Source organism: Danio rerio, chromosome 8 (assembly GCF_049306965.1).
Source record: "Danio rerio strain Tuebingen ecotype United States chromosome 8, GRCz12tu, whole genome shotgun sequence".
Lineage (NCBI taxonomy): Eukaryota > Metazoa > Chordata > Actinopteri > Cypriniformes > Danionidae > Danio > Danio rerio.
This window is the reverse complement of record NC_133183.1, coordinates 21953180-21976890: the sequence shown is the minus strand read 5'-3', so window position 1 is coordinate 21976890 and position 23711 is coordinate 21953180. Positions and strand designations below refer to the sequence as shown.

The window sequence follows — 23711 nt, the reverse complement described above, 5'->3', positions numbered from 1 at the left end:
CTTGCACACATCATCATATGTCATCACCATCTCTTGCTTCATATGAGATCAGACTATCGGGACTGCTGTAGTTATTTCAATTGTTTTATTTTTTTGGTATTTATCTTCAGGAAATCACTGAAGGCATATATTATGTTATCATAACCATCTAATGTGGCAATAAGATCATAATTGTACTATGCATTTACACAGTGGCCATATTCATCAATGAAAACACACCAAAAACATCATTAACATTATAGCATACACTGTAAAAAGCTCATTCCAAGCCACTAGACCTTTCTGGCAGGGTATTCGAGTGTCACTGAGTGTCAGAATGTTGTGGGACTGCTATACATGAGTTACTATTAGGGATTATTTATTGTGAAATTTAGCGCTTTTTATTTTAGCCTTTTTTTCTTAAAGCATGACGGTAAAACACAAGCGCGGTTATGAATATATTAAAACATATGTGTTTGTCTGTTGTAAAAATTCTTAATAATGACGAAAAAATACTAATTTGTGGATCTCCTTACTTCCGGGTGTAACTATTCTGCCGCTGTGGCTGGTGTATTCTAGGAAATTTTATTACCCCTTGGTTTTGGGTGTGGTCCTGAAAAATCTTCGTTCCAAGGGCTATTCACCCCTTTCCCTTAGCCCTACACCTTCAAGCTAAAGAGAATTGGAAACCCCTACCCCTTTACAGGAACGCGCTAAACAAGGTGTAGGGGTAAGTGCTAAGGGGTCATTTATTATTTATTTAATTACTATTTAATTTATTTAATAACTTTCAAACACTAAGCATTTCTTGCCTTAAGAGAATATAAAGTACATACTGCTTGAAGTTGTCTTTAAAGAAAGCTTTGTGGATAATATAACCCATAAAAAAATAAAAATGTTGCTAATGTAAATGGGCTTTCGGCATACTTTTTGGTAGGTACTATAATCTTGTGTGCATGGTGATCAGTTGTTTAATATGGACATTACAACAGATTAAAAACCACTCAAGACCAATTGGAAACAGTTATCTTTTCTTTTAAGGTTTTTCACTTCCTTTCTCTTTGTCCATCACACGCTCAGGAGAAACGATGCAGCGGTCAGAAGGGGGCTCAGAGACGCCATCCACCGTGGCGTTAAGAACATCCACTTCAGCCCAGGCACCAGTGGTTCAGCCTGTTCCCGCTTCGCAACAAGTGAGCAGACTCAGTAGCACAACCTAACAATACACTGATGATGAACACTCCTGAGACATTCACATGAGCAGTTTAATATAAAGATCTTTAGCTCTTTTGTCGGAGTCTCTCTGAAGATGCTTCAGTATGCGCTGGATCCATCTGAAGCGATGAAAGATTTCTCCTCACCCACACCCTTCATCTGTCAGAGCCACTTGAAATGATTAGCAATGACTTTGCGTGGTGCTCCTGAGGGAGATGTTGGGTTCGGATCAAGAACACATCTAAAGAAACCAGTCTTTATGTAATTGCTGCTAATATTTTGAGTAGAGCATCACATCTCCCTGGACAGCTGTGGAGGATCTGACAAAAACCAGTGAGGGATGAAATGTAGGCTCTAAGCATGTTACATTTGTGCTGCTAGCAGTCTGTATAAAAGACGGCACTTTTACAAATGAAGGTCTTAAGACCTTTTGCAGCTTTTTTATCTCTTTTAATGTGTTTTGATAAAACACAGAAATGTCACCTGTCATCATTATTATTCATTTAGTTCTGTCAGACATAGTTGAGCCAGCTGATACACTATAATATTCAGTTGAAGTAAGAATTATTAGCCCCCTCTTGTTTTTTTTTCTTTTTTAAATATTTCCCAAATGATGTTTAACAGAGCAAGGAAATTTTTACAGTATGTCTGATAATATTTCTTCTTCTGAAGAAAGTCACATTTGTTTTATTTTGGGTAGAATAAAAGTAGTTTTTTTTAAACGCCGTTTTAAGGACAATGTTATTTGCCCCTTTAAGCTATATATATTTTTCGATAGTCTACAGAACAAACCACTGTTATACAATAACTTGCCTAATTACCCTAAACTGCCTAGTTAACCTAATTAACCTAGTTAAGCCTTTAAATGTCACTTTAAGCTGTATAGGAGTGTCTTGAAAAATATCTAGTAAAATATTATTTACTGTCATCATGGCAAAGATAAAGTAAATCGGTTATTTGAGATAAGTTATTAAAACAATTATGTTTAGAAAAGTGTGGAAAAAATCTCTCAGTTAAACAAAAATCGGGATAAAAAATAAACAGGGTGGCTAATAATTTTGGGGGGCTAATAATTCTGACTTTAAGTGTGTGTGTATATATATGTATATATGCTCTAAAAAATGGCTTTTTAGGCCTTATGCTGCACATGCCAAAGTTCTTGTACGCTTTTAGGATTAAAAAGAAATTTAAAATCTATTGACAGTGTTTTACTGTAAGCAAACATCTATATACCGGCCACACTGCTAGAAGCAGCTATTATATGAATGTGTAAATATGTGCTGTATGCTGTATTTTTAACAACAATCCCAGTTGTAAGAGCAACAAATAATAACTTGACTTCTAGTTGATTAATTGAAAAAGTGTCAGAAGGTAGATTTTTCAGATAAATCTGTTGAACTGCATCCCAATCATCACAAAAACTGCAGAAGACCTATTGGAACCCACATGGACCCAAGATTTTCATAGAAATCAGTCAAATTTAGTGAAGGAAAAATCATGGTTTGGGGTTACATTCAGTATGGGGGTGTGCGAGAGATCAACAGCCTGAGGTATCAAAACATTTGTACTGCCCATTACATTACAAACAACAGGAGAGGGCAAATTCTTCAGCAGAATAGCTCTCCTTTTCAAACTTTAGCCTCCACATCAAAGTTCCTGAAAGCAAAGAAGGTCGAGGTGCTCCAGGAATGGCCAGCCCTGTCAGAAGACATGAACAGTATAGAGCATGTCTGGGGTACAATGAAGGAGGAGGCATTGAAGATGAATACAACGAATCTTGATGAACTCTGGGAGTCCTGCAAGAACGCTTTCTTTGTCATTGCAGATGACTTTATTAATAAGTCTTTTGAGTCACTGCAGAGATGTATAGATGCAGTCTCCAAGCTCATGGGAAACCTACGCAATATTTATTCTTTTTCCACTGCAGCATGACTTTATATTCTATACTGTACATTATTTCTGATAAGTGACAAAACTTTTCTCTAAGGAAAGTCAGACTTCACTGTCCTAATTAAATAAATAAGAATCAAGGCACGATAATTTTTTATTTTGGTAAAAAGAATGTAATCTAGAGGCGTGTGCCTTTCATATAAGCCACTTCTGATACCAAATGATCAACTAGAAGTCAAGTTATTATTTGTTGTTCCTAAAACTTAGATAGGCGACCAGACTTTGGTCAGCTAGTGTATATACTCTATAAAATTGGCTTTTTAAGCCCCCGAAATGCACATGCCAATGATCTTTTATGGTCTTCACTTAGGATTAAAAATAAATTTGAAATGGCTTGTTTGGCAGTGTTAGCAAACATTTATACACTGTCCTCGCTGCTAGAAATAGCATTTAGATGAATGTGTAAGCAGTGGTGCAGTAGGTAGAGCTGCCGCCTCACAGCAAGAAGGTCGCTGGTTCGAGCCTCTGCTGGGTCAGTTGGCATTTCTGTGTGGAGTTTGCATGTTCTCCCTGCGTTCACGTGAGTTTCCTCTGGGTGCTTCGGTTTCCCCCACAGTCCAAAGACATGCAGTACATGTGAATTGGTTGGGCTAAATTGTTCGTAGTGTATGAGTGTGAATGAGTGTTTGTATGGATGTTTCCCAGAGGTGGGTTGCAGCTGGAAGGGCATGCGCTGTGTAAAACGTGCTGGATAAGGTCATTCCGCTGTGGCAATCCCTGATTAAAAAAGGGGCTAAGCCAAAAAGAAAATGAATGAATGAAGTCATGTCATGTTTGTTTATATACCAAAAATCAAGCCATTATATAGATCAGTGGTTCTCAAACTGTGGTACGTGTACCACTAGTGGTACGCGGGCTTCCTTCTAGTGGTACGCAGAGGAATGAAATATGCCATGTACATGCTACACACATTTCAAAATTTATTAAAATAGATGTATATAATATGCCATATATGACTTATAGCCTACATTTCTGAGGTAATCTGCCACATTTTTTTTAACTTTGCAGGGTTGTAGTGCTTTACTGAGCCTACTACGCTACTGTATTTCAATACTGCTCATTTTGGTGGTACTTGGAGAGACAATTTTTTTCTGAGGTGGTAATTGATGAAAAAACTTTGAGAACCACTGATATAGATGGAATTTAAAAAAAAAAGTGTCAATTACATTTGCATCTACAATTTCTACAATAAAACCGTTTGTCAAGATGTTCAAGTATTTGCTTGCATCTAACTTTGACTAAACAATAAATTAAATGAAGATTTCACAGTGCCAGTTACTGCACAATGAACCAATAGTATTTTGGGCATGTTTACTAAATAGGTAATTATTCTTATAAAGAGCTCCCAAGATAGACTCCAAACTAACTTCTTTTGCTCTGATTTAGGAAAATGTCACATTGAAACAATTCCGCACATCACATTTTAAAGTGAAAAGGGTCTAATATTTGACATTTGTGTGTGTGTGTGTGTCCCTCACCTGCAGCGTGTTTTAGTTCAGGCCACCGGTTCTTCCCAGAAGGGAGCTCAGGTGCAGCAGTTACCAGTGCCTAGAGTGCAACAGGTCCCTCAGCAGGTACACACACACACACACACACACACACACACACACACACACACACACACACACACACACACACAGACACACACAGACACACACATACAGAAGAGTCAATCAAACCCTGCACGCTCACTGCACATCCTGTGGACCCGCAACACCTCTGCCTTATCTTTTGCCTCTCTACATATCTCTTTCGCTCTCTCGTGACTGTTCTTGTCTTTCCATCACACTCTTTCTCTCCCAGCATACTGTCAGAATCCTGAAATGCAGACATGTTTTACTTTCATGCACGTCACGCTTGGGCTGTTGCGGCTAATATGTTAATAAGTAGTTTTGGGCTCGACAGGGCATCTCTGATTGTTGAGGTGAAGCTTTGCGCTCACTGCCCCCTACTGCCTGCTGCCTGCCTACAGCTGTTTGTCTCATTTCCCTTACAGAATCTGCACTAGCACATCTCAAGAACTTCGCTGTGGTAATTTGGCAGCAGTCTGATCAGTGTGTGTGTTTGTGTTTGAAGGTACAGCAGGTTCAGCATTACCATTCCCAGCAGGTGCAATATGTGGAGGGTGCAGAGGCTGTCTACCCCAATGGCACAATGTAAGCACCCTTCTGTCTGTCAGATGCATTCATGTTGTTCACTTTGAGGATGTAACTCAGTTGTCAATAGTCAAGCTTAAGGATATTTTTATATTGCCACTCTTTTATTGAATTCTAAGCGACAGCTGTGACTTATTAAAATAGCGACGCAATAATTGTTTCTTGGTGCTACAGTATATTATACATTGTGGTGTATTTGTTTTTATAACAATATAGACCATTTCCATTACCATCCTAAAGTATTTCCTCTTTTACATTTTTCATTGTCATAGCTCTGATAATCCAATAAGGTCAACATATTAATAAATAATGCTATGATAGCTGTTTTAACATAAAACTATGATTGAATTGCCTCTTTTTAAAGTCATAAAATAGATTGACAAGAAGCAGTGAATGTTTATGGGCCAATGTCATCGCCACTTTGAAATGCTCTATAATGTAATCAGCAATTGTAGTGCTTTTTTGCAGCAGAAAGAGAGATATATTTTTAAATGTTTATTGCTAAAATATAATTGTTTTACAAACATACTAAATTATTATCATTGATCAAAAGAAGTTTAAACTTATTTATTTCATAGGGCTGTCAAATGCTAAAAAAAAATAACGTAATTAATCACACTTTTTTATAATTAATCATGATTAATCACGAAACGCCGTATTTATTACAGAAATAAAGACACAGGCATTTAAGTGCAATTTGAATTTCAAAACATTCAATGCCAATAACAAACAAAAATGATTTCCATGGTTCATTCTAAGTGGACTACACACACACACACACACACAGACAACACGCGCAGTACAGAGTGAGGGATCCCTTTAGATTCATCAACGCATGATCGCATTCATCAAATTTGCTTAAGCTAAGCCTTTTAAACTATGGCTGTATTTTACAAGCAAGGATGCTGACACAGCAACATGAAGCAGACGCTTTACAAAAGTTGCGTGTAGGGGGGAAACACGTCAAACTTATGAAATGTGAGGGCTCATGGAAGCAGCTTAAGGCAGAGAATAGAGCTGCCTTTGACAGCTTGCGATTTCATTTGCCGTTTACACTCAGTACATTTACATGGACACAAATACTCCGCTTTTATGATTAAGAAAAAACAGATTAAGAGTCTACCATGTAAGCAGCGATTTTTTGATTACCTTAAATAATCACGCGAGTCCCGAAATGCGGAGGTTTTTCTTTCTGTTCGCTATGCAGTGTCAAATTCCGTTAAAACATCCGGAATGAAAATATGCTGAATGAGAGTGAACTGCTGAACTGCAGTTAAAGTCGAAAGATTAAAAATGAAACACCCGATCATAATTTAAATGTTTGTAGACCAGTGTTTCTCAACCACGTTCATGGAGGGCCACCTACATGTTTTGGAGGTCTCCTTTGTATGTGACTCCCATTACAGGTCTTTCAGTCTCTTTTAATGAGCTGATGATCTGAATCAGGTGTGTTTAGTTAAGAAGACATAAGCTGCGTGCAAAAACCCCTACTACTCAGTAGGTACTGCATTTTGATTTCAATTTACTACTCAGCCATTAGAAAAGTATGTTCTATACAGTATTAGTGTGAGTAGTATGAATGGAATTTGGAAGTACTACATCCGCCATTTTGTCATGATCACATGACCTGTCTGCGTCAGTTGCATCACTTCACTCCCATTTCTGAGTTCTCTCGTAAGGCATCATAAGATAGCGTAGAATACATCATATGCACACTTTAGAATTTCACCGGAAGTAGTACGTCATCTGGGTACTTCTCGCATACTGTTTTTTGTATTCTATGATTTTGGACATACTATTCGGCTCGCATACTGTTTTTAGTGTAATGTATAGTATGAACATATGTGATTTCGGACACAGCCAAGGAAAAATGTGTAGAGCTGGTGATCCTCCAGGTACGTGGTTGAGAAACAAATTCACCTGTTTTAAGGTTGTTAAAAAGTTAAAGTCAATAGTTGATTATTTTGAAATGAGTTATTTTGAAAATCGAGACAATAGTTAAAACTAAACACGCCTGTATTTTTATCCTTCTTCAGTCGTGCTGCATACTCTTATAACCCAGAGTCCCAGCTATATGGTCAGGGCAGTGGAAGTGCCTATTTCGACTCTCAGGCGGGTGGTGCTCAGGTAACCACAGTCGTCTCTTCTGGTGGAGTGCCCACTCATGGCATGGTGGGAATTGCTATGGATGTGGGTGGCAGTCAGATCATTTCCAGCGGCAGCGCCTACCTGATCCACGGCGGGATGGAAGGTGGCCGCCACCACACCTCTCACTCCTCACGCTCATCATCTGCAATGGTACGTTCCACTGTGCTTAAGTCCTGAACATGGGAGTAACATGGGAGGGGAGTTTGGGGAGCTGTGGTTTAGAAAATGAGCACAGCCTAATAATGCTATATTCCAGATGAGGTGTGACAGGAATGTACAGAGATATGTTTACATGGTCAAAAACAATGACTTATCCCTCAGTTTGCGAAATCTCCCCAAAAAGTTGCGCTTCCAGTTATCACACTAAATGTGTATGCATTGCATCATTATTGCCACTAATATTAAACATTATTGCAGAGTTGGTTTTCCCCTAAATGAAACTTTGTTTATGTGAATTATTTCAAATGTGAAGTAAAGTAGTTTATTTGTTGAGAAGTAGGCATGGGATAATAACCGTTTTTTATGTACACCATGGTTTGGAAAAGTCAAGGTTTAAAACCACCAAAATGTTCTACTATACTGTTCCTAAGGTATGTATAAGATTTTTTTATTTACATGTTTTTTAGGACAACAGAGGAAAATATATAAAAAATATATACTATCTTCAGCAGAAAACATATCCAAAATATCCATTTTAAATTGTAAAAATACATTTGTAACTGTAAAGAGACATTTAAAAGGTATATATTTTAGAGCAGTAATCACAATACCATGAAACCATGATAATTTTATCCCAGGTTATCATATCGTCAGAATCTTATACCAGCCCATGCCTATTCAGAAGACAAATTAAGGTATTGTTTTATCAAATATGAGATATTTCTGTCCCTTCGTTTATAGCCTGTTCATCCAAAATATGGCACAAAAAACTTAAACTAAATCTACATGAACTGAGTGGTGTCATGAAACTAAAGTCTCTGAAGCGACTCGATCACTTAATAAGGTGAACAGATTTAATTTAATCTTTTATCCAAATAGAAACACATGGAGTGACAGAAAATTATTACTTTTTTGTCAGTGGATTAACATGGGAGTAAGTGGAGTATGATTAAATGTTAATTTTTTTTGCTGAATAAGCCTCAAATTTATATTTGTTTTTATAAAACCAACCTCTTGTAATTGGCTTTGCAAATTATATGCAATATTTTAACTCCTGTCATAACTATGTAGCCCATAACATGATACAGTATATTTTTTGCATGATGTGTGCAAGCATACTAGAAAGACATGGGGAATTAAAACAATAAAGCCTGACTAGAAGTTCACTCACTTAAAAAGTGTCTGAATGTGTCATGTAATCAACTTTAACTGCAATAAAATGCATTTGTGTGTCAAATTTTTCTATTTACATGCTCTATTTATGCTCAATTCTCCAGAGGAAACAAACTGACGGATGAGTCAAAATTTACTTTTATGTGGTATTCAAAAACATGTCACAGATGATGTTAATTCTTGCCTTCTTTCACAACAAGTGTTTCACAAGTCCCTTTCTCAGAAAGATGCATCATGCGAACACATTTGTCTCTTAGAGTTCTGAGTAGAGAAGAGATGACACACACTGTCATGAGAGTCTAGCTTTCTTTCACAGTGTGCTAGTTTATGAGGTGGGCTGGAAGCAGGGACAGTGTTTAAAAAAGGCGACTGCCTCTAAATAATCCAGCTCTGCCTTGTTTTAGCAGTTTTCACAGCCACTTGAGTGGCCTCCGAAACAAAGCAACCCCTGGGGCTCATTACCATTTGGCCAAGGGCCCTCGGGAGCCTTTTAAAGACTTGGAAATATGCCCATTTTTTTTCTCCCTGTCTCCCTCTTTTTAAGTTTCGCCACTCTGCCAGAACTTTCTCTCTTTACCTCTTTATCTCTCTCTCTCTCTCTCTCTCTCTCTCTCTAATCTTTTCTCCTGAATCTCTTTTTCATGCCTTATTCTCTCTATTCCAACTTTTGAAATAGTATTTTCAAAATAGTATGGAAAGACAGTCTAGTTAAGAAACTTGTCCCCTCTTCCCCTGCTAAGACCTGCAGAAGAATATGTTTATTAGGCTTAAATTAAATCTGCTTTTTTTAGCGGCAGACATCAAACGCGACAGTGTCTTCACAGAGGGCACAACCTCGCTAACTGTGTGATTTGAGAAGTGGCTACCGAGATTGTCTCATCTGTTTGAGAGTAGCCTGACCTCACGCCCTGTGTGTTCAGCTCATTAGCATATATGAGGCCGAGACAGGAAGAGTGGCGTAACCCTCTGAGTTCCTCACATTTGCATGCTTTTTGTCCACCCGTAATGAATGTGGCTGCAAACACTGACAGACTGTAATGGAAATGCTCAAAGTCCGGCTGCAGCTAACAGACTGATTTCCTTTTCTTTTTTTTTTGTTTGTCTGTGTCATTTTCACTCTCTGTTGTCCCCCCACCCTCAAAATTCCACCCCGTTTTTTTTTTTCTCCTTCTCTTTCCCCCGTTTCATGTCTTGCATGCTCCCACTTTTCCTCAGCTTGAAATGGCGATTGAAAACCTCCAAAAGTCAGAAGGGATTGCCACTCACAAAAGCAGCCTGCTCAACAGCCATGTAAGTCAAACTGGGAAAAAACTTTATTGAAACTGGAACAAATCCTGAAAAAAAGAGGCTTAGTTCATCCTGCCTGCTTCTTCGCTTTGCTTTTCACTGCTGTTGTGAGCATGCTTTTTCCAGAACAACCCCCCTCGCTCTGTGTATTTAAGATTTAAAGCACTGCAGACCCCCTGCATTTACATTACACTTCTCATTCAGTCAATTTCTCAGGGATCAACATGTCTAAGAGGTGCTTGGGAAAAGCATTCAAACATTATATTTAAAATGTTATAGTGTTTAAATTAAAATGTCATTTTCATGAACATTTGTAGATATGCATTTTTTGTAGTTTTTTTTTTTAATTTCCTGATCCCTGGTATTCAAGATTAGTTGTTAGTGTATTAATATCTTATTTTGTCAATTTTTGCACACTCATTTTAAACTAAGACCTTTGAGTATTTAAAACTCCGTCCCATGTTGTTTTCCAGTTTTCAGGAGGCCTGCAACGAATCTGCACCCATGAACTTGAACACCTCTCACCCATTGCATGTTTAAAAAGTAGTTGACTAATTTGAAAATCTGTTCAGCTACCTTTTTATCCTCTTTTTAAAACTGTTCACCCAAAATTGGAAATGTTGTCATTAACTGAGCCTCAAACTAAAAAATTTCAAAAGTATTTTTGTTTTAAAGAGCTCCTATTATGCATTAAAAAGGCAAAATTTGGGGGTCTCCAACAACAGGGTTTTTTTTTCTACAGTTTTTGTGGGCAGGGGTTTTAATTTTCCCGGGTCTGCACGCACAACAATTGGGTAGGGCTTGGGTTCCGTATTGATGTCAACACTGACACGGCTTAGGATTCCTTACCCCAACAATTTATTTATACCACTCTAAGTTGACTCTTTTATAGAGGAATCTTATATAGTTTTAAATCTATAATAAAAAAAAATCTTTTATAGTTTTAAACATGGCACACTTTCAGATTTAAGCCTTAGCAGGATATTTCGCTTCACTTAAAGCTGTGATACACACAGCATGGAAGGTCATTTTTAAAAACCCATAATAGGGGCTCTTTTATTCAAATAAATGGCCATGGTACATACATAAAAGTTAAATATCAGTATAAAAAACAGACATTACATACAACAAATGATAACATACCTTTCCATTTTTTGGTGAACTAATCATTTATACCCACAGATTTCCTTAAATCTGTGTAGCAAAATGCAAAAGTGTCCCATGATCAGATCCCATGAGGTGCTTATTATCAGTCAGTTAAATATGGTAGTTACATCAGTATGGCGTATGTATGATGAAATATTCTTCCGTGTGTGTTTTTGTTAATGCCCATGTTTGTAGAAAAAATCAGCTTGCTGCGATGCTGTTATATTGATTATCTGTGTGTGTGTGTTTGTGTGTATAGTTGCAGTGGCTGCTGGATAATTATGAGACGGCTGAAGGTGTGAGTCTGCCGCGGAGCTCTCTCTATAACCACTATCTGAGACACTGTCAGGAGCAAAAGCTGGATCCAGTTAATGCAGCCTCTTTTGGCAAACTCATCCGCTCTGTCTTCATGGGCCTTCGCACGCGCCGGCTTGGTACCAGGTCAGACTACACCCCACAGATACAGCAAATCTATCAAGGCAACTGCATTTGCAGCTTAGCTGCTTCAGAAAGAAAAACAAAATCCAGTCTGGAAAGCACAGCTGCACAGAGGAGAACACTGAGTGCAAGTGATTTGCAGCAGACACTCTATACTTAATACTTAAAGAATGATTGCACTGAAATAAATGATGTTCAGTCTCAAATTGTGGTGTGTTGTTGCTGGAATTAAAAAGTGATAACTCACTTTATTCTGTGTGTGTGTGTGTGTTTCAGGGGGAACTCAAAATACCATTATTATGGCATTCGTCTGAAGCCGGACTCGCCTCTCAACCGTATGCAGGAGGACACGCAGTACATGGCAATGAGACAAACACCTGTCCATCAGAAGCAGAGGTGAAACAAATATCTCCTCTCTCTCCTTCTCATACGCAGACATTCTTTATCTCATATCCAAGTCACGTCTTGGCCCTTGGCATCGGTGTCTTTTAATGCATGTCACAGTCAATTTTTCAGATTTCGTTAAAAGTCCTCGATTCAGACAGTCACTTAATCTTATTCCTGAAGTCCTCAATAATTCTCAGTGCAATCTAGTTTTCAGAATATACCCATAAATACCTAAATTTGACACATTCTGCCTCAAAGGTCAACTTGTGCACTATGCAAAGAATGAGCAGTTGTCATTAGACAGCTTTTCATTTTCAACTATTTAGGTTTTTTCTGCCATACTCAAAATCAAATAATCACAAGTCCAGGGATAAAATTTAGTTGTGTGTTTATAAACCTTAATGTTTCTTAGGTCTGCACAATATTGAAGAAATCTATAGGTATTTTTTTTTTATTTTGCTATATATTTATTCCAATTTAAATATAATAACTTAATAATAATTATTTAACAATAACTTAAATATCTCTGTGGACCCTTTTTACAAGCCTGTTATGACACCTTTAATGGTCATCAGCATCTTAAGTCCTTAAAAGTTTTTATATTTTGATTTTTAAAAGTATGAACATTTATTTGTGTCTATGTATGTATTATCATCTTTGCTTCAAATTACAAAAAATGAATTACTGCTCGTGCGAGGTGTTTCCAATGCAATATCAATGGGAAAGGAACGTAAATTTGACATTATTTTCTCCTCTGGCTGCGGTCATTAGTCTCGTGCTATTTTTTTTTTCCTTTTTCTGAAAGTCTTTATAACATCATTGTGGAGTTTTTATTTCATTATTTGAGCAAACAAGATTGTAAAAACAGTATTTGTTGTATTTTCCCATTCACTGCGCTCTAAGTTTTCTCAACTTTGACGATTTCCGCTACTGAGAAACTAGGAAATTTGAAAAGGGTCTATTTGGAAAGATTTTGTTAGATTGATTTGGGGTGATTCTGCAGGGAGTACATCTCCATAAAATCTAATTAACACTCTATAACCTTTTAGGGGTCCCCCGACACATTTTCGATGTGGTCTGAGCTGTTGCAGTGCATTTGTGTATTTGCATGTGTTGTGAGTTTTTTCATGCATAACAATCTATAAATACAATCAGTAAAAAGATACAATTGAAAAGGTGTTTTATCATTTTAAGAGTCTACCAGTATTCAAGTACAGTAACTGAATGTAAATAAAAATAATTCAATAAAATTAATAGCTGGTAAAGTTACAAATGGTACAATTTGTTATGCCTGTATGCTTTTAAAATCATTAAACAATCACAGGCATCAAAAAAACATGCAACGATGGATTATAATACAAACTCAGCATTACATATCCTTACGATGTGACTATTGCAAAGGATCACATTGCGATATCTATGCTGAAATGATTTATTGTGCAGCCCTAATGTCTATGATAGAGATCAAAATACTTTAAATAAACCTTGGAAAATTACTTGACTCATTGATATTTCAGTAGATGTCACTGGAGAACTACTGCAACATATTTGCTATTAAAAAAAATATATGTTTAATTCATTAATTCAAAAATTTGGACTCTTCATGAAACTTTTTATTTAAAAAAAATCTAATCATTTTTAAATGGCTTCCATGGCTTCCAGCAATTAATAAATTTTAGAATAAACAATTCTACATTTTTATTACATTTGTTTTGTCTGTGTAGACTTGTAGGAACATTGTGATCTAGTTTAAAAGGAAAAGAAAAAATTGATTGTGATCTGATCCAAAATTGTGCATCTTTTCTCACAACAAAGTTTAAATCTGCATTCAGACTGAAACTCCAGCATTCAGACTGAAACTCCAGCATGGGTTTTGCAGTCTTGATTAAACTAATAATTTGCTGAATTATTCAATAATTATGTAAAAGTTATTTATGCCACAGCTAGCATTTTATTGATTGAGCAGTGAAATGTTTGATTAAATTACCTTGACATCCTTTGTAAAATAAGTTACACTTTATTTTAAAGTGACATAGTTACATTATAGTGTAACTATTCATTTAACTACTGAGAAATATTAATTAATTATATGTGCTATATAGTTGGGGTTAGAATGAAGGTTGGATTTAGGGCTAGTTACTAGTCATTACGCATACTTCATTTTAATTACTATGGTAAGTACATGGAACATGTGTCACTACTTCACCTTAAAGTGTTACCAAGTAATATTTCTTGTGGCCTGTTTCCACTGACTGGTACAGTACAGTACGGTATGGGTCACCTTTATCAGGCTTGCGTTTACACTACCAAGGGTACCCTTTTGGTGGGCGTGGTGTAAGACAGAGTTTCGGTCGACGTCATTCTTGCTCGAACAAATGTCTACATTAAAGCTGTACAGGTTATTCACATATCATGAGAAGCACTTCTCACAAAACAGATGCTTTAAACATATAAATACTCATGTATAAATGTTCATTACTAACTTTTCTATGAACATAATTTGATTATAACTGCAGATCAATGACATAGCCCACTGTAACGTCTGGAGTTATATAAAACGATAAAATAAATGCAACACAGACTCTTACAGTCTCCGATATGTTACCAATCATAGATAAACTACACACAGCATACATTAAGTCGTTATTTAGGTTTAAAAACAACACACAGCTTCCAAGAGATGGGTTGTGGCTGGAAGGGCATCCGCTGCGTAAAAACATGCTGGATAAGTTGGCGGTTCATTCCGCTGTGGCGACCCTGGATGAATAAAGGGACTAAGCCGACAAGAAAATGAATGAACAACAAACAGCATAGCCCACAGTCAGAGCAAACCTCTCATTTGTGTCTGTAATCTTCACCAGCACATGTAGCCTCTGTTAGATAATAACTCTGTTATTCCCAGTTCAGAACAGTCCAAAAGGCGATGATAAACATGGCAGTTTGTTTATGATTTAGGTTGCTGAAACAATTTGCTCCTGTGTTTTGTTAATCTTCTCCTTTGTTTTTTCATGCTTCAATCTCGCATTTGTCCTTTTCTTTTCTTGTCTGAAACGATCAGATGTTGAAGCCTCTTGAAAAATTACACACACGTTATTATCATTAGCTCAAGGAGGTCGTCATATCAAATACAGACGCGATCGCGAGCTCTCTGGAGAAAGCGAAAATCGCTTGCACGTTTAGATGGCCTCGTAAAACAACAACAGAACACAGCAGATTTTGTTGTTCTTGGCTTTGCGGCTGTACATCAAGACAACGAAAAGGTGTGTTTTAGCTTGGGTCATCCATGGCTCATTATTATATGCATATAGTATTACGATGTAATGTCTCGACTGTGTATTTAAAACATGGCGGTTCCTTTGTTTTCATTCTGGCTAGCTCCACAAGCTCATGACATATCTCTGTAACCAATTAGCGTTCAGCTGCGCATGTAGCTCCATCTTTTGGTACCCTTTCTTGTGTTTGGTACCCTTTCGAAAGGGTGTCGAAAAAGTGGTACGGTACGGTTTGTGTACGGTTTCAGTGGAAACGGGCCATTAGTGATCAGTTCACCACTGGCTTGCTTGATTTGGGACTTTTAGAGCTGTGCATCGATAGATTTGCTCTTCAGTGTTTGGACTTTCAGCAGTAAACATGAATCGGTTCACACATAATTCTTCTAAATAACATTAATTCCTATTTCTTATTCCTAATTACTATTTCATGTGTCAGAGGCTCTTTTATTGTGTTGGAAATGCACAGAACAGCTTTATATTAGACATTGGCTCTGCATCCTGAAGGAAAATCTTTTTCTCTTTCTCTCTTAGTCATATCCTCTGTAATCCCAGTAGTGAATCCTGCATTTAGTCCTGCTGTCGGTATTTCCTGTGTCCAGGTTTAAGCCCTTTCACAAGATGGATGGGATGGGGGACAGTCTGAACAGTGGCTCCCAGCATTTGTCCAGCACCCCTGAGCAGAGCGTGGCGGCCCAGTGTCAGCATCACCAGCAGTACATTGGTAAACCTCCTCTTACAGTCACATCAAAACAGCTGAATGGATGCACAATCACCTTCAGCTCTAAAACTGTGTGTGTGTGTGTCTGTGTGTGTTTTGGCAGATGTGTCTCATGTCCTTCCTCCCTTCCCTTCTCTTGATCTGGGCTCCTGTCCTCTGCCGGAGTCCATCAGCATGACTGATGTGAAAAAACTACAGAGCAGCTACAGGATTCACTGTGAGGTAAATTGTAGTTGTAGGATTTTTTTTGTAAATGTAGCCTTCCTAATTACGAGTGCTCCCTGTGGAAGGAAGAGCTTTACAATGTCTTTAGAAGGAAGAAACTCTTTTAAGGAAATTATTAAAGCACACTGGCGGAATTAAGCTTCCTCATGCTGGAAGACATTACATTCCATGTTATTCTATGCCTATTACAATTTTTGAAATGTATCTTTTCAAAATAAATATCAAAGTAAGAATAAATAAAGCATCAAACCAGGGATTCTCAACCGGTGGGCCTCAGCGATCCTGCAGGTGGGCCAAGTGATAGCTTATAAGTAACTCTCAATATTCTACTATAATTTTGGAATTTCATTAATAAATATGCTATATTAAAATGATCAAAGCAATGCACTTTCTCCTGATTGCTTCAAACTTGGTGCAAAAACAACCTCATGATTGCGTCTGCAACTAGTACACGATGGCAGTGCATTCAAAACTATGTGTGAAGTGAAAGTCCCTCTTTGTGTATTTTTGTGTGAACATATGTGAATATACCTGCATAGTTGTCCAAATTAATATCCTGTGAGTGTTTTATAAAGGATGTGCAACCATACAGGAGAATCTAATTAGACTAATGGTGTTTTTGCAATAGAATGTAAACTAAACTTGCATATAAGCTTCAGATGTGCTCACGGTTTCTGTCAGCGATCTCCCAATAATATCCAGCTCCAAACCCAACAGTCATCAGATCGATGCGTTTCAACAGATTTAGGGTGTGTTACTCTATTTACTATATATATATTTAGTAAATAGTTGCATATATAGTAAATAAGTGCTCTTATATATATAATACAATATATGTATATATATATATATATATATATATATATATATATCTTATATATAATATATGTATATATATATAAGTGCTTTTAAAAATATAGAAGTCTCCATTCTTTCTGTGAATGTGTTACCTTTTGTAGATAAGGAGTTGCTTCCTTTCATGAATAATAAATACTTAATTTTGTGTGTGCTGGAAAGGGAGTGTTTGAAGATTAGATTTCTTCTCTGTGATCTCATTACAAAAAGGCTTTGCTTCATCACACTCCATTTTTAAAAATGATTTTAAATAGCAGGAATTAAACTATTATTGTCTGTTTATAGTCTTAAACCCTGGGGGAATTGAAACAACCTCTTTAAGTTTTACTTTTAGTTTTGGTGTGTTTAATTTGAGAATAAAGGGCACTTGATTTATGTTTACAGCTGGCAATGAGGGAACGTGCAAAGATAAAAAAGTCAGTTTCTTTCATATTTTTCTTCCCTCTCATTTTTTTCCCCTTGCTGACAGAGTTTCTACTTTGACATGTTCTTGAGTTTTACTTTTTCTGAACACAGCTGGTACCTGTTACAGTGTAGCACAATATTCTGACAGATTCACTCAAGCCATCTTCATTTCATATCTCTCACTTATAGTGTCATTTCTGCTATGTTAAAACCTCTCAGTCCCTGCTCATCCACTGCACAGCTTTGTGTTCTAGGGCTTCTTTCATCCCTCAGACTAGGAGTTTTCTGTCTTCCCAATTAACCTTTTATCCAGCAGGACCTTTGCTGTCCGTCTGTGCACATCTGTAGGTCCTGACGTGCTCCTTGCTACTGACAAATCAGTTCATTTTTTGGTAGTGAAGCATAGAAGGAAAGTGTGTGATTTCTGCAGCATGAAACTGAAGTATTGACTTAAGAACTAATTGTGAATTCTGAATACATTCAATTGCTTTATAATATACAGTAGCCAGGTTTACAATTACAGTCACAAGGAGTCAAAACATATTTGATGCTGTTCGGACAGCTGTTTATTAAAATGGTTGCATTTATGTTTGGCCATATAAATGTGTTCTGCAAAACAGATATAAGTCGGAACTTTAATTCTTATGCTGTATGCAAATTTACAAATAACCTGAAGATTTATGCAGAATAATTTTGAGAGTATTATAGCTAAAAACTTAAAGTCCCCACGAATCGGATTCTGCGACTGTTATTTTTTTCGAATTGTGACGAAGTTCCTAGAGAAACAGAATATTAAATGACAAAACAGTGGGCGTGGCTTGATTTTTCCACTGCAAGGTAAATGGATATGGTAAAATAGGCATTTCATTCAGAAAGATTGGGAAAAGGGTTAGGAAAGAGTAACCTATCAGACTTCTCCTTCTCACTAGTTCTGTTTGTTGTCAAAACTGACAGTTAAAGCAGCTTGGTTAAATATCCACTAAACTACAAATCTAGCAATGTGACCTAACAAAATCATATGATTAGTTTTGATTTCTTGGGGACTTTAATATATGACATAAATGTAATACCTTTTTAACTTTTATTTAATGTTTACAATGGAAATCCAATTGATACACTTAATTGGCAGACAAAGCAAGCAACTTGTATATCTACTAAAAGAAAGAAAATATCACAAATTGTAATGTAAGTAAATCATATGAACATTTTCATATTTGTAAATAATACAACTGAACCTAATTTCAAAACTGAAAAAATGAAATTGTACACACATTTACACAAGTAAATAAATAGACTAAGGGCCTACTCACACTATGCTAGACGAACCGTGCCCAGGCCCGTTTCCGAGTGCTCTGAAATGGGCTCAGGCATGGTTCACTTGGCCTGCCCTGCCCGGTTGGAAGATGTGTGCCTAAGCATGGTACACTTCGGCTTTGGCACGGTACGCTTGTGTATAAATGCAAAACGCGCCCGAATCTGAAAACGAGATGTGACTTTTAGGGGCCGTTTCATATGGATTAATTATTAATTCTTACTGTTCAGTGAACACAAACTGTCGTAGATTTTTAAAGTCGCAAACCTCTCACTGCACGAAAGCTGCGCACCTTCAGCAAACCTCCTAATTCCTGCAGCATGAGGACTTTATGAATGTTTATGAGTGTCAAAAGTGGCTGATCTGTTCGACGAAATATCTGACATAAGCGAAATAACTAAAGAAATCTTCTCTGTCGTATGACGTAAGCGTGTCCAGGCCTGAATGCAATGTGTGATTGCGGGGGAGACTGGAGTGGGGACAAGTGTGCTTTGACCCGGTTCAAGGCAACTGTACATAGTGTGAGTACGCCCTTAATGATATTGTAAAAGTCTGGAAATCTGCGTAGTTCTATGTGCACAGATTTTTTTTGAGGGCCTAGCTATAAGTAATGTTTACATGACTTCAGCAGAACACTTTATTAGGTACATCTTACTAGAACCAGGGTGTCTTAATCCTTTGTAGCATAGATTCAACAAGGTACTGGAAATATTCCTTAGAGATTTTGGCATGAGAGCATCATGCAGTTGCTGCAGATTTGTCAGCTGCACTTTCATGATGCGAATCTTTCATTCCACCACATCCTAAAGGTGCTCTATTGGATTGAGATCTGGTAATTGTTGAGTACAGTAAACCTGAAATGATTCTCGCTTTATGACATGGCGCATTACTCTGCTGGAAGTAGCCATCTGAAGATAGGTAGACTGTGGTCATAAAGAGATGGACATGGTCAGCAACAATACTCAGGTAGGCTGTGTTGTTGACACAATGCTCAATTGGTACTAATGGGCCCAAAGTGTGCCAAGAAAATATCCCCTACACCATCATACAACCATCAGCAGCCTGAACCATTGATACAAGGCAATATGGATCCATGCTTTCATGTTGTTGAATGTCGCAACACAAACCAAGACTCATTAGACCAGGCAACATTTTTTCAATCTTCTATTGTCCAGTTTTGGTGAGCCTGTGCAAATTGTAGCTTCAGTTTCTTGTTTTTACGTTTCTTTCCTGTTCTGATGCTCGGTTTGAACTGCAGCAGATTGTCTTTACCATGTATACATGGCTTAAATGCATTGAGTTGCTGCCATATTGGCTGATTAGAAATGTGTGTTAAGGCGCAGTTGGATAGGTGAACGTAATAAAGTGGCCGGTAAGTGTATATTATCATTCATTCACAAATAAATCTCTTAATGACAAAATTAGCTATGTGGATTCTAATAGATCACAAAACTTGTTTACGAGTTTTAATATATATATTTGTAATGGTTTTATTTTCTTTATGTTCTTAATTTTTTGTATAATTTTTTCCGCAATTCAATTGAATAGTCTTGTAAAAAAAAAGGCAGTCTTTGGTTCAGACTTTTAGTATGACCTTTGCTTAAAATTGTCTCTCTTTTTTTTTTTTTGGAGATTAAAAACTTGTTTCTATGTCAGGTCAACATTAAAATTCAGATAACTGAGTAATCCACGTATAAAGTAAGGACTCCTGGTGTTTTCACGATCTAATAGCTATTGACCAGGTGTAAGTATGTTCTAATACACATTTATGTGCAGCTGGATGAGATTTCATGGCAGATGGGTCTAAAAATAGAAACAAAGCTAACACTAAAACATTCTGTCACTCCTCATTTGTTGCTCTAGCTAAAAAGTTTCCAGTGGTTGTCATGCAATCAAAAAGAGAGGAAGTTATGAAACTGATCAACATATCTTTTTATAGTCATTTAGCAAATGCTTTTATTCAAAGCGACAAGCAAGTAAGGATCATTTCTATAGTAATTTGACTAAAATAGCTCAAAAATGTCAACGTATGATCTCCAAACTGATAAGTAACGTTAGCTATACTGCTGAAACTCTTCAGCTCTGTGTTCTTCCTGAACTATGAAAAGTCTGTTTCATAAACTCATAAGTGAGATACTGTTTAAAAACCACAGACTAGTGCTGTAGATGCAGGTTTAAAGTGCTTAATGCTTTCCCCTCTGTTCACGAAGGTACCAAAGCTTGTTTGTCCGGGAAGGAGAATTTTCTCTTTTTTTTGTTTTGGAGTGCTGTTTGAACTGTTGCTGGGGAAACAGTAAACAAGGTTGCCATAGTGACCTGGCTGTGCAAGCCAAAACATAGCATGTGACTGGCGGGGAGGGCGAGGAGGAAGGGGGGCTGTGTAACTGGAGACAGTAGTGTGTGTGTGTGTGTGTGTGTGTGTGTGTGTGTGTGTGTCTTCATCGAGGAGGAGAATCTGAGACAAACACACACTCTCAGTTCTGCTCCGCACTAAAGCAGCAACACCTACTTTTGTTTTCACATGTCAGTTTGCTGAAATGCCATCCTCACCACACACACTAAAACGTCTTTTTTGGACTTACGGAGAGACACTAAAGGTTTTCATGCACCTGTCGGTACACAAAATGTTTGTTTTTTTTTCATAGCCAAGAAAAAAAGACATCTACAATACACTTTTAAAAGGATAGTTCACCCCAAATAAACACTTCCTCACCTCAAACTAGTTTCTTTCTTCTGTTGAACACAAACAAGACATTCTGTAGAATGTTGGAGACCAGCAGTCATGCAGCAGTCATAGCAGGGACATAAATCATAGTGGAAGTCAATGGCTGTTGCTTTCCAACATTCTTCAGATTATCTTTTTTTCTTCTGTTGAACACAAAAGAAGTCAAACAGGTTTTGAACAAGTGAAGAGAGAGTAAATGATGACACAATTTTCAGTTTTAAGAAATCTGTCCCTTTAAGTATGTCTTTGGTTGCACTTAATCATATTAAGTAATAATACATCTTTTAAGTCATACATTTTTTTTCCTGCACTGAGCCAGAAATCTCTACTTCTACTAAATCTTCATCAACTTATTGTGTTTTTTTTCATATTTGTATTCTAAAGGTTTTAAAATTGGCATATGTTCATCCGAAATGTGGCTATTTTTGTATTTTGTGCTACAATATGCATCAATTATGACTGTTCTTATTATTTTTTTTTTTAAGTTCTGGTTAAAATTTATTCCCAAAACCCCTCTGTAAAAACCTTTGACTCAATTATGTAATAATAATAATTTTTTTTTTTTTTAACAACGCAGCACTAAAAGATACATCAGTAATCAAGTAATAAGAATTCAGATGGATACTGAAAAGATTAGTTAGAGAGAAAAGAAAAAAAAATAGAAAAAGACATTTGCACAGTAATTATATATCTATATCTTGGGCTGCACAGTGGGGCAGTGGGTAGCACGTTCGCCTCACAGCAAGAAGGTTGCTGGTCGAGCCTTGGCTGGGTCAGTTGGTGTTTCTGTGTGGAGTTTGCATGTTCTCTCCGTGTTCACGTGGGTTTACTCCGGGTGTTCCAGTTTTCCCCACAAGTCCAAAGACATGCGCTACAAGTGAATTGGGTAGGCTAAATTGGCCATAGTGTATGTGTGTGAATGAGTGTTTGTGAATGTTTTTCAATGATGGGTTGCGGCTGGAAGGGCATCCGCTGTGTAAAAAACATATGCTGAATAAGTTGGCGGTTCACTCCGCTGTGGCAACCTCGGATTAATGAAGGGACTAAGCAAAAAAAAAATTAAATGAATGAAAATATATTGCGTTGGAGTTTAAAAAAAAGAAAAAAGAAAAAATGAGGGGTGTGTGGGTTGAGATGGTTGGGAGATGTTTGATATACTTATGTATATAATGTGGCTGTTTACTATATATTTTCATCTGGAGTCTACGGCAATAAGAACTTCATTTTTTTTTTCTTATCCATTGATCATACGTAAGTGGGTCTGATCTGAGTCAGTTAATCATAATGAATTTTAGTAAAAACAACATTTTGAATGTGATTTTGTTCAAAGTTTAGTGAATGTGCTGGACATTTATACAGATGAGTTTAAACATGCAGTTGAAGTCAGAATTATTAGCCCCCCTGTTTATTTTTTTCCAAATTTCTGTTTAACAGAGAGAGGACTTTTTCCACTCATTTCTAAACATAATAGTTTTAATTACTCGTTTCTAATAACTGATTTATTTTATGATGAAAGTAAATATTTCATTTGATATTTTTCAAGACACTTCTATACAGCATAAAGAGACATTTAAAGACTTAACTTGGTTAATTAGGTTAACTTTGCAGGTCAGGGTAATTAGGCAAGTTATTGTATAACGATGGTTTGTTCTTATGGAAAAAATAGCTTAAAGGGGCTAATGATTTTGACCTTAAAATAGTTTTAAGAAAATTAAAAACTGCTTTTATTCTAGCCGAAATAAAACAAATAAGACAATATTATCAGACATACTGTGAGTTTCCTTGCTCTGTTAAACATCATTTGGGAAATATTTAAAAAGAAAAAGGGGGGTAATAATTCTGACTTCAACTATATAGATCATTTAAAAAAACTTTTAATACAAAAATAATTTGAACATATTGTCCTGCAGTCTGTCACCTTAAACAGAACCTGAAATGAAGTTGAATTTATATATGTGGCTAGTGTTGTGCAACCATTTAGGCAGTTTCTATAAGAAGGTGGGTTGCTTTGAAGATGCTGCTTCAGAATGAGGAGCGAATGAGTTTTGATGGATGGCCGTATTATGAGTGGGCCAAATTCAAGATGAGCCATCAGGAAAGACAAAAGACACTTCAAATAATGGAGGAACACTCATCTCTCACACTCTATATTCATGAGATC

General features: G+C 36.9%; 1 protein-coding gene across 4 annotated transcripts in view; it reads left to right on the top strand.

The window, feature by feature from the left end:
- rfx2 (regulatory factor X, 2 (influences HLA class II expression)) overlaps positions 1-23711 on the top strand; it is a 65115-nt gene that overhangs the window by 30241 nt on the left and 11163 nt on the right. Inside the window, 9 exon segments of one of the 4 annotated variants that reach the window (NM_001013278.1) lie at positions 1060-1172; positions 4629-4718; positions 5221-5300; positions 7337-7598; positions 9996-10070; positions 11473-11654; positions 11928-12047; positions 15910-16031; positions 16132-16250. In NM_001013278.1, coding sequence (NP_001013296.1) covers positions 1068-1172; positions 4629-4718; positions 5221-5300; positions 7337-7598; positions 9996-10070; positions 11473-11654; positions 11928-12047; positions 15910-16031; positions 16132-16250 — 1155 coding nt within the window. In that variant the 5' untranslated portion in view covers positions 1060-1067. 4 annotated transcript variants of the gene reach the window in all.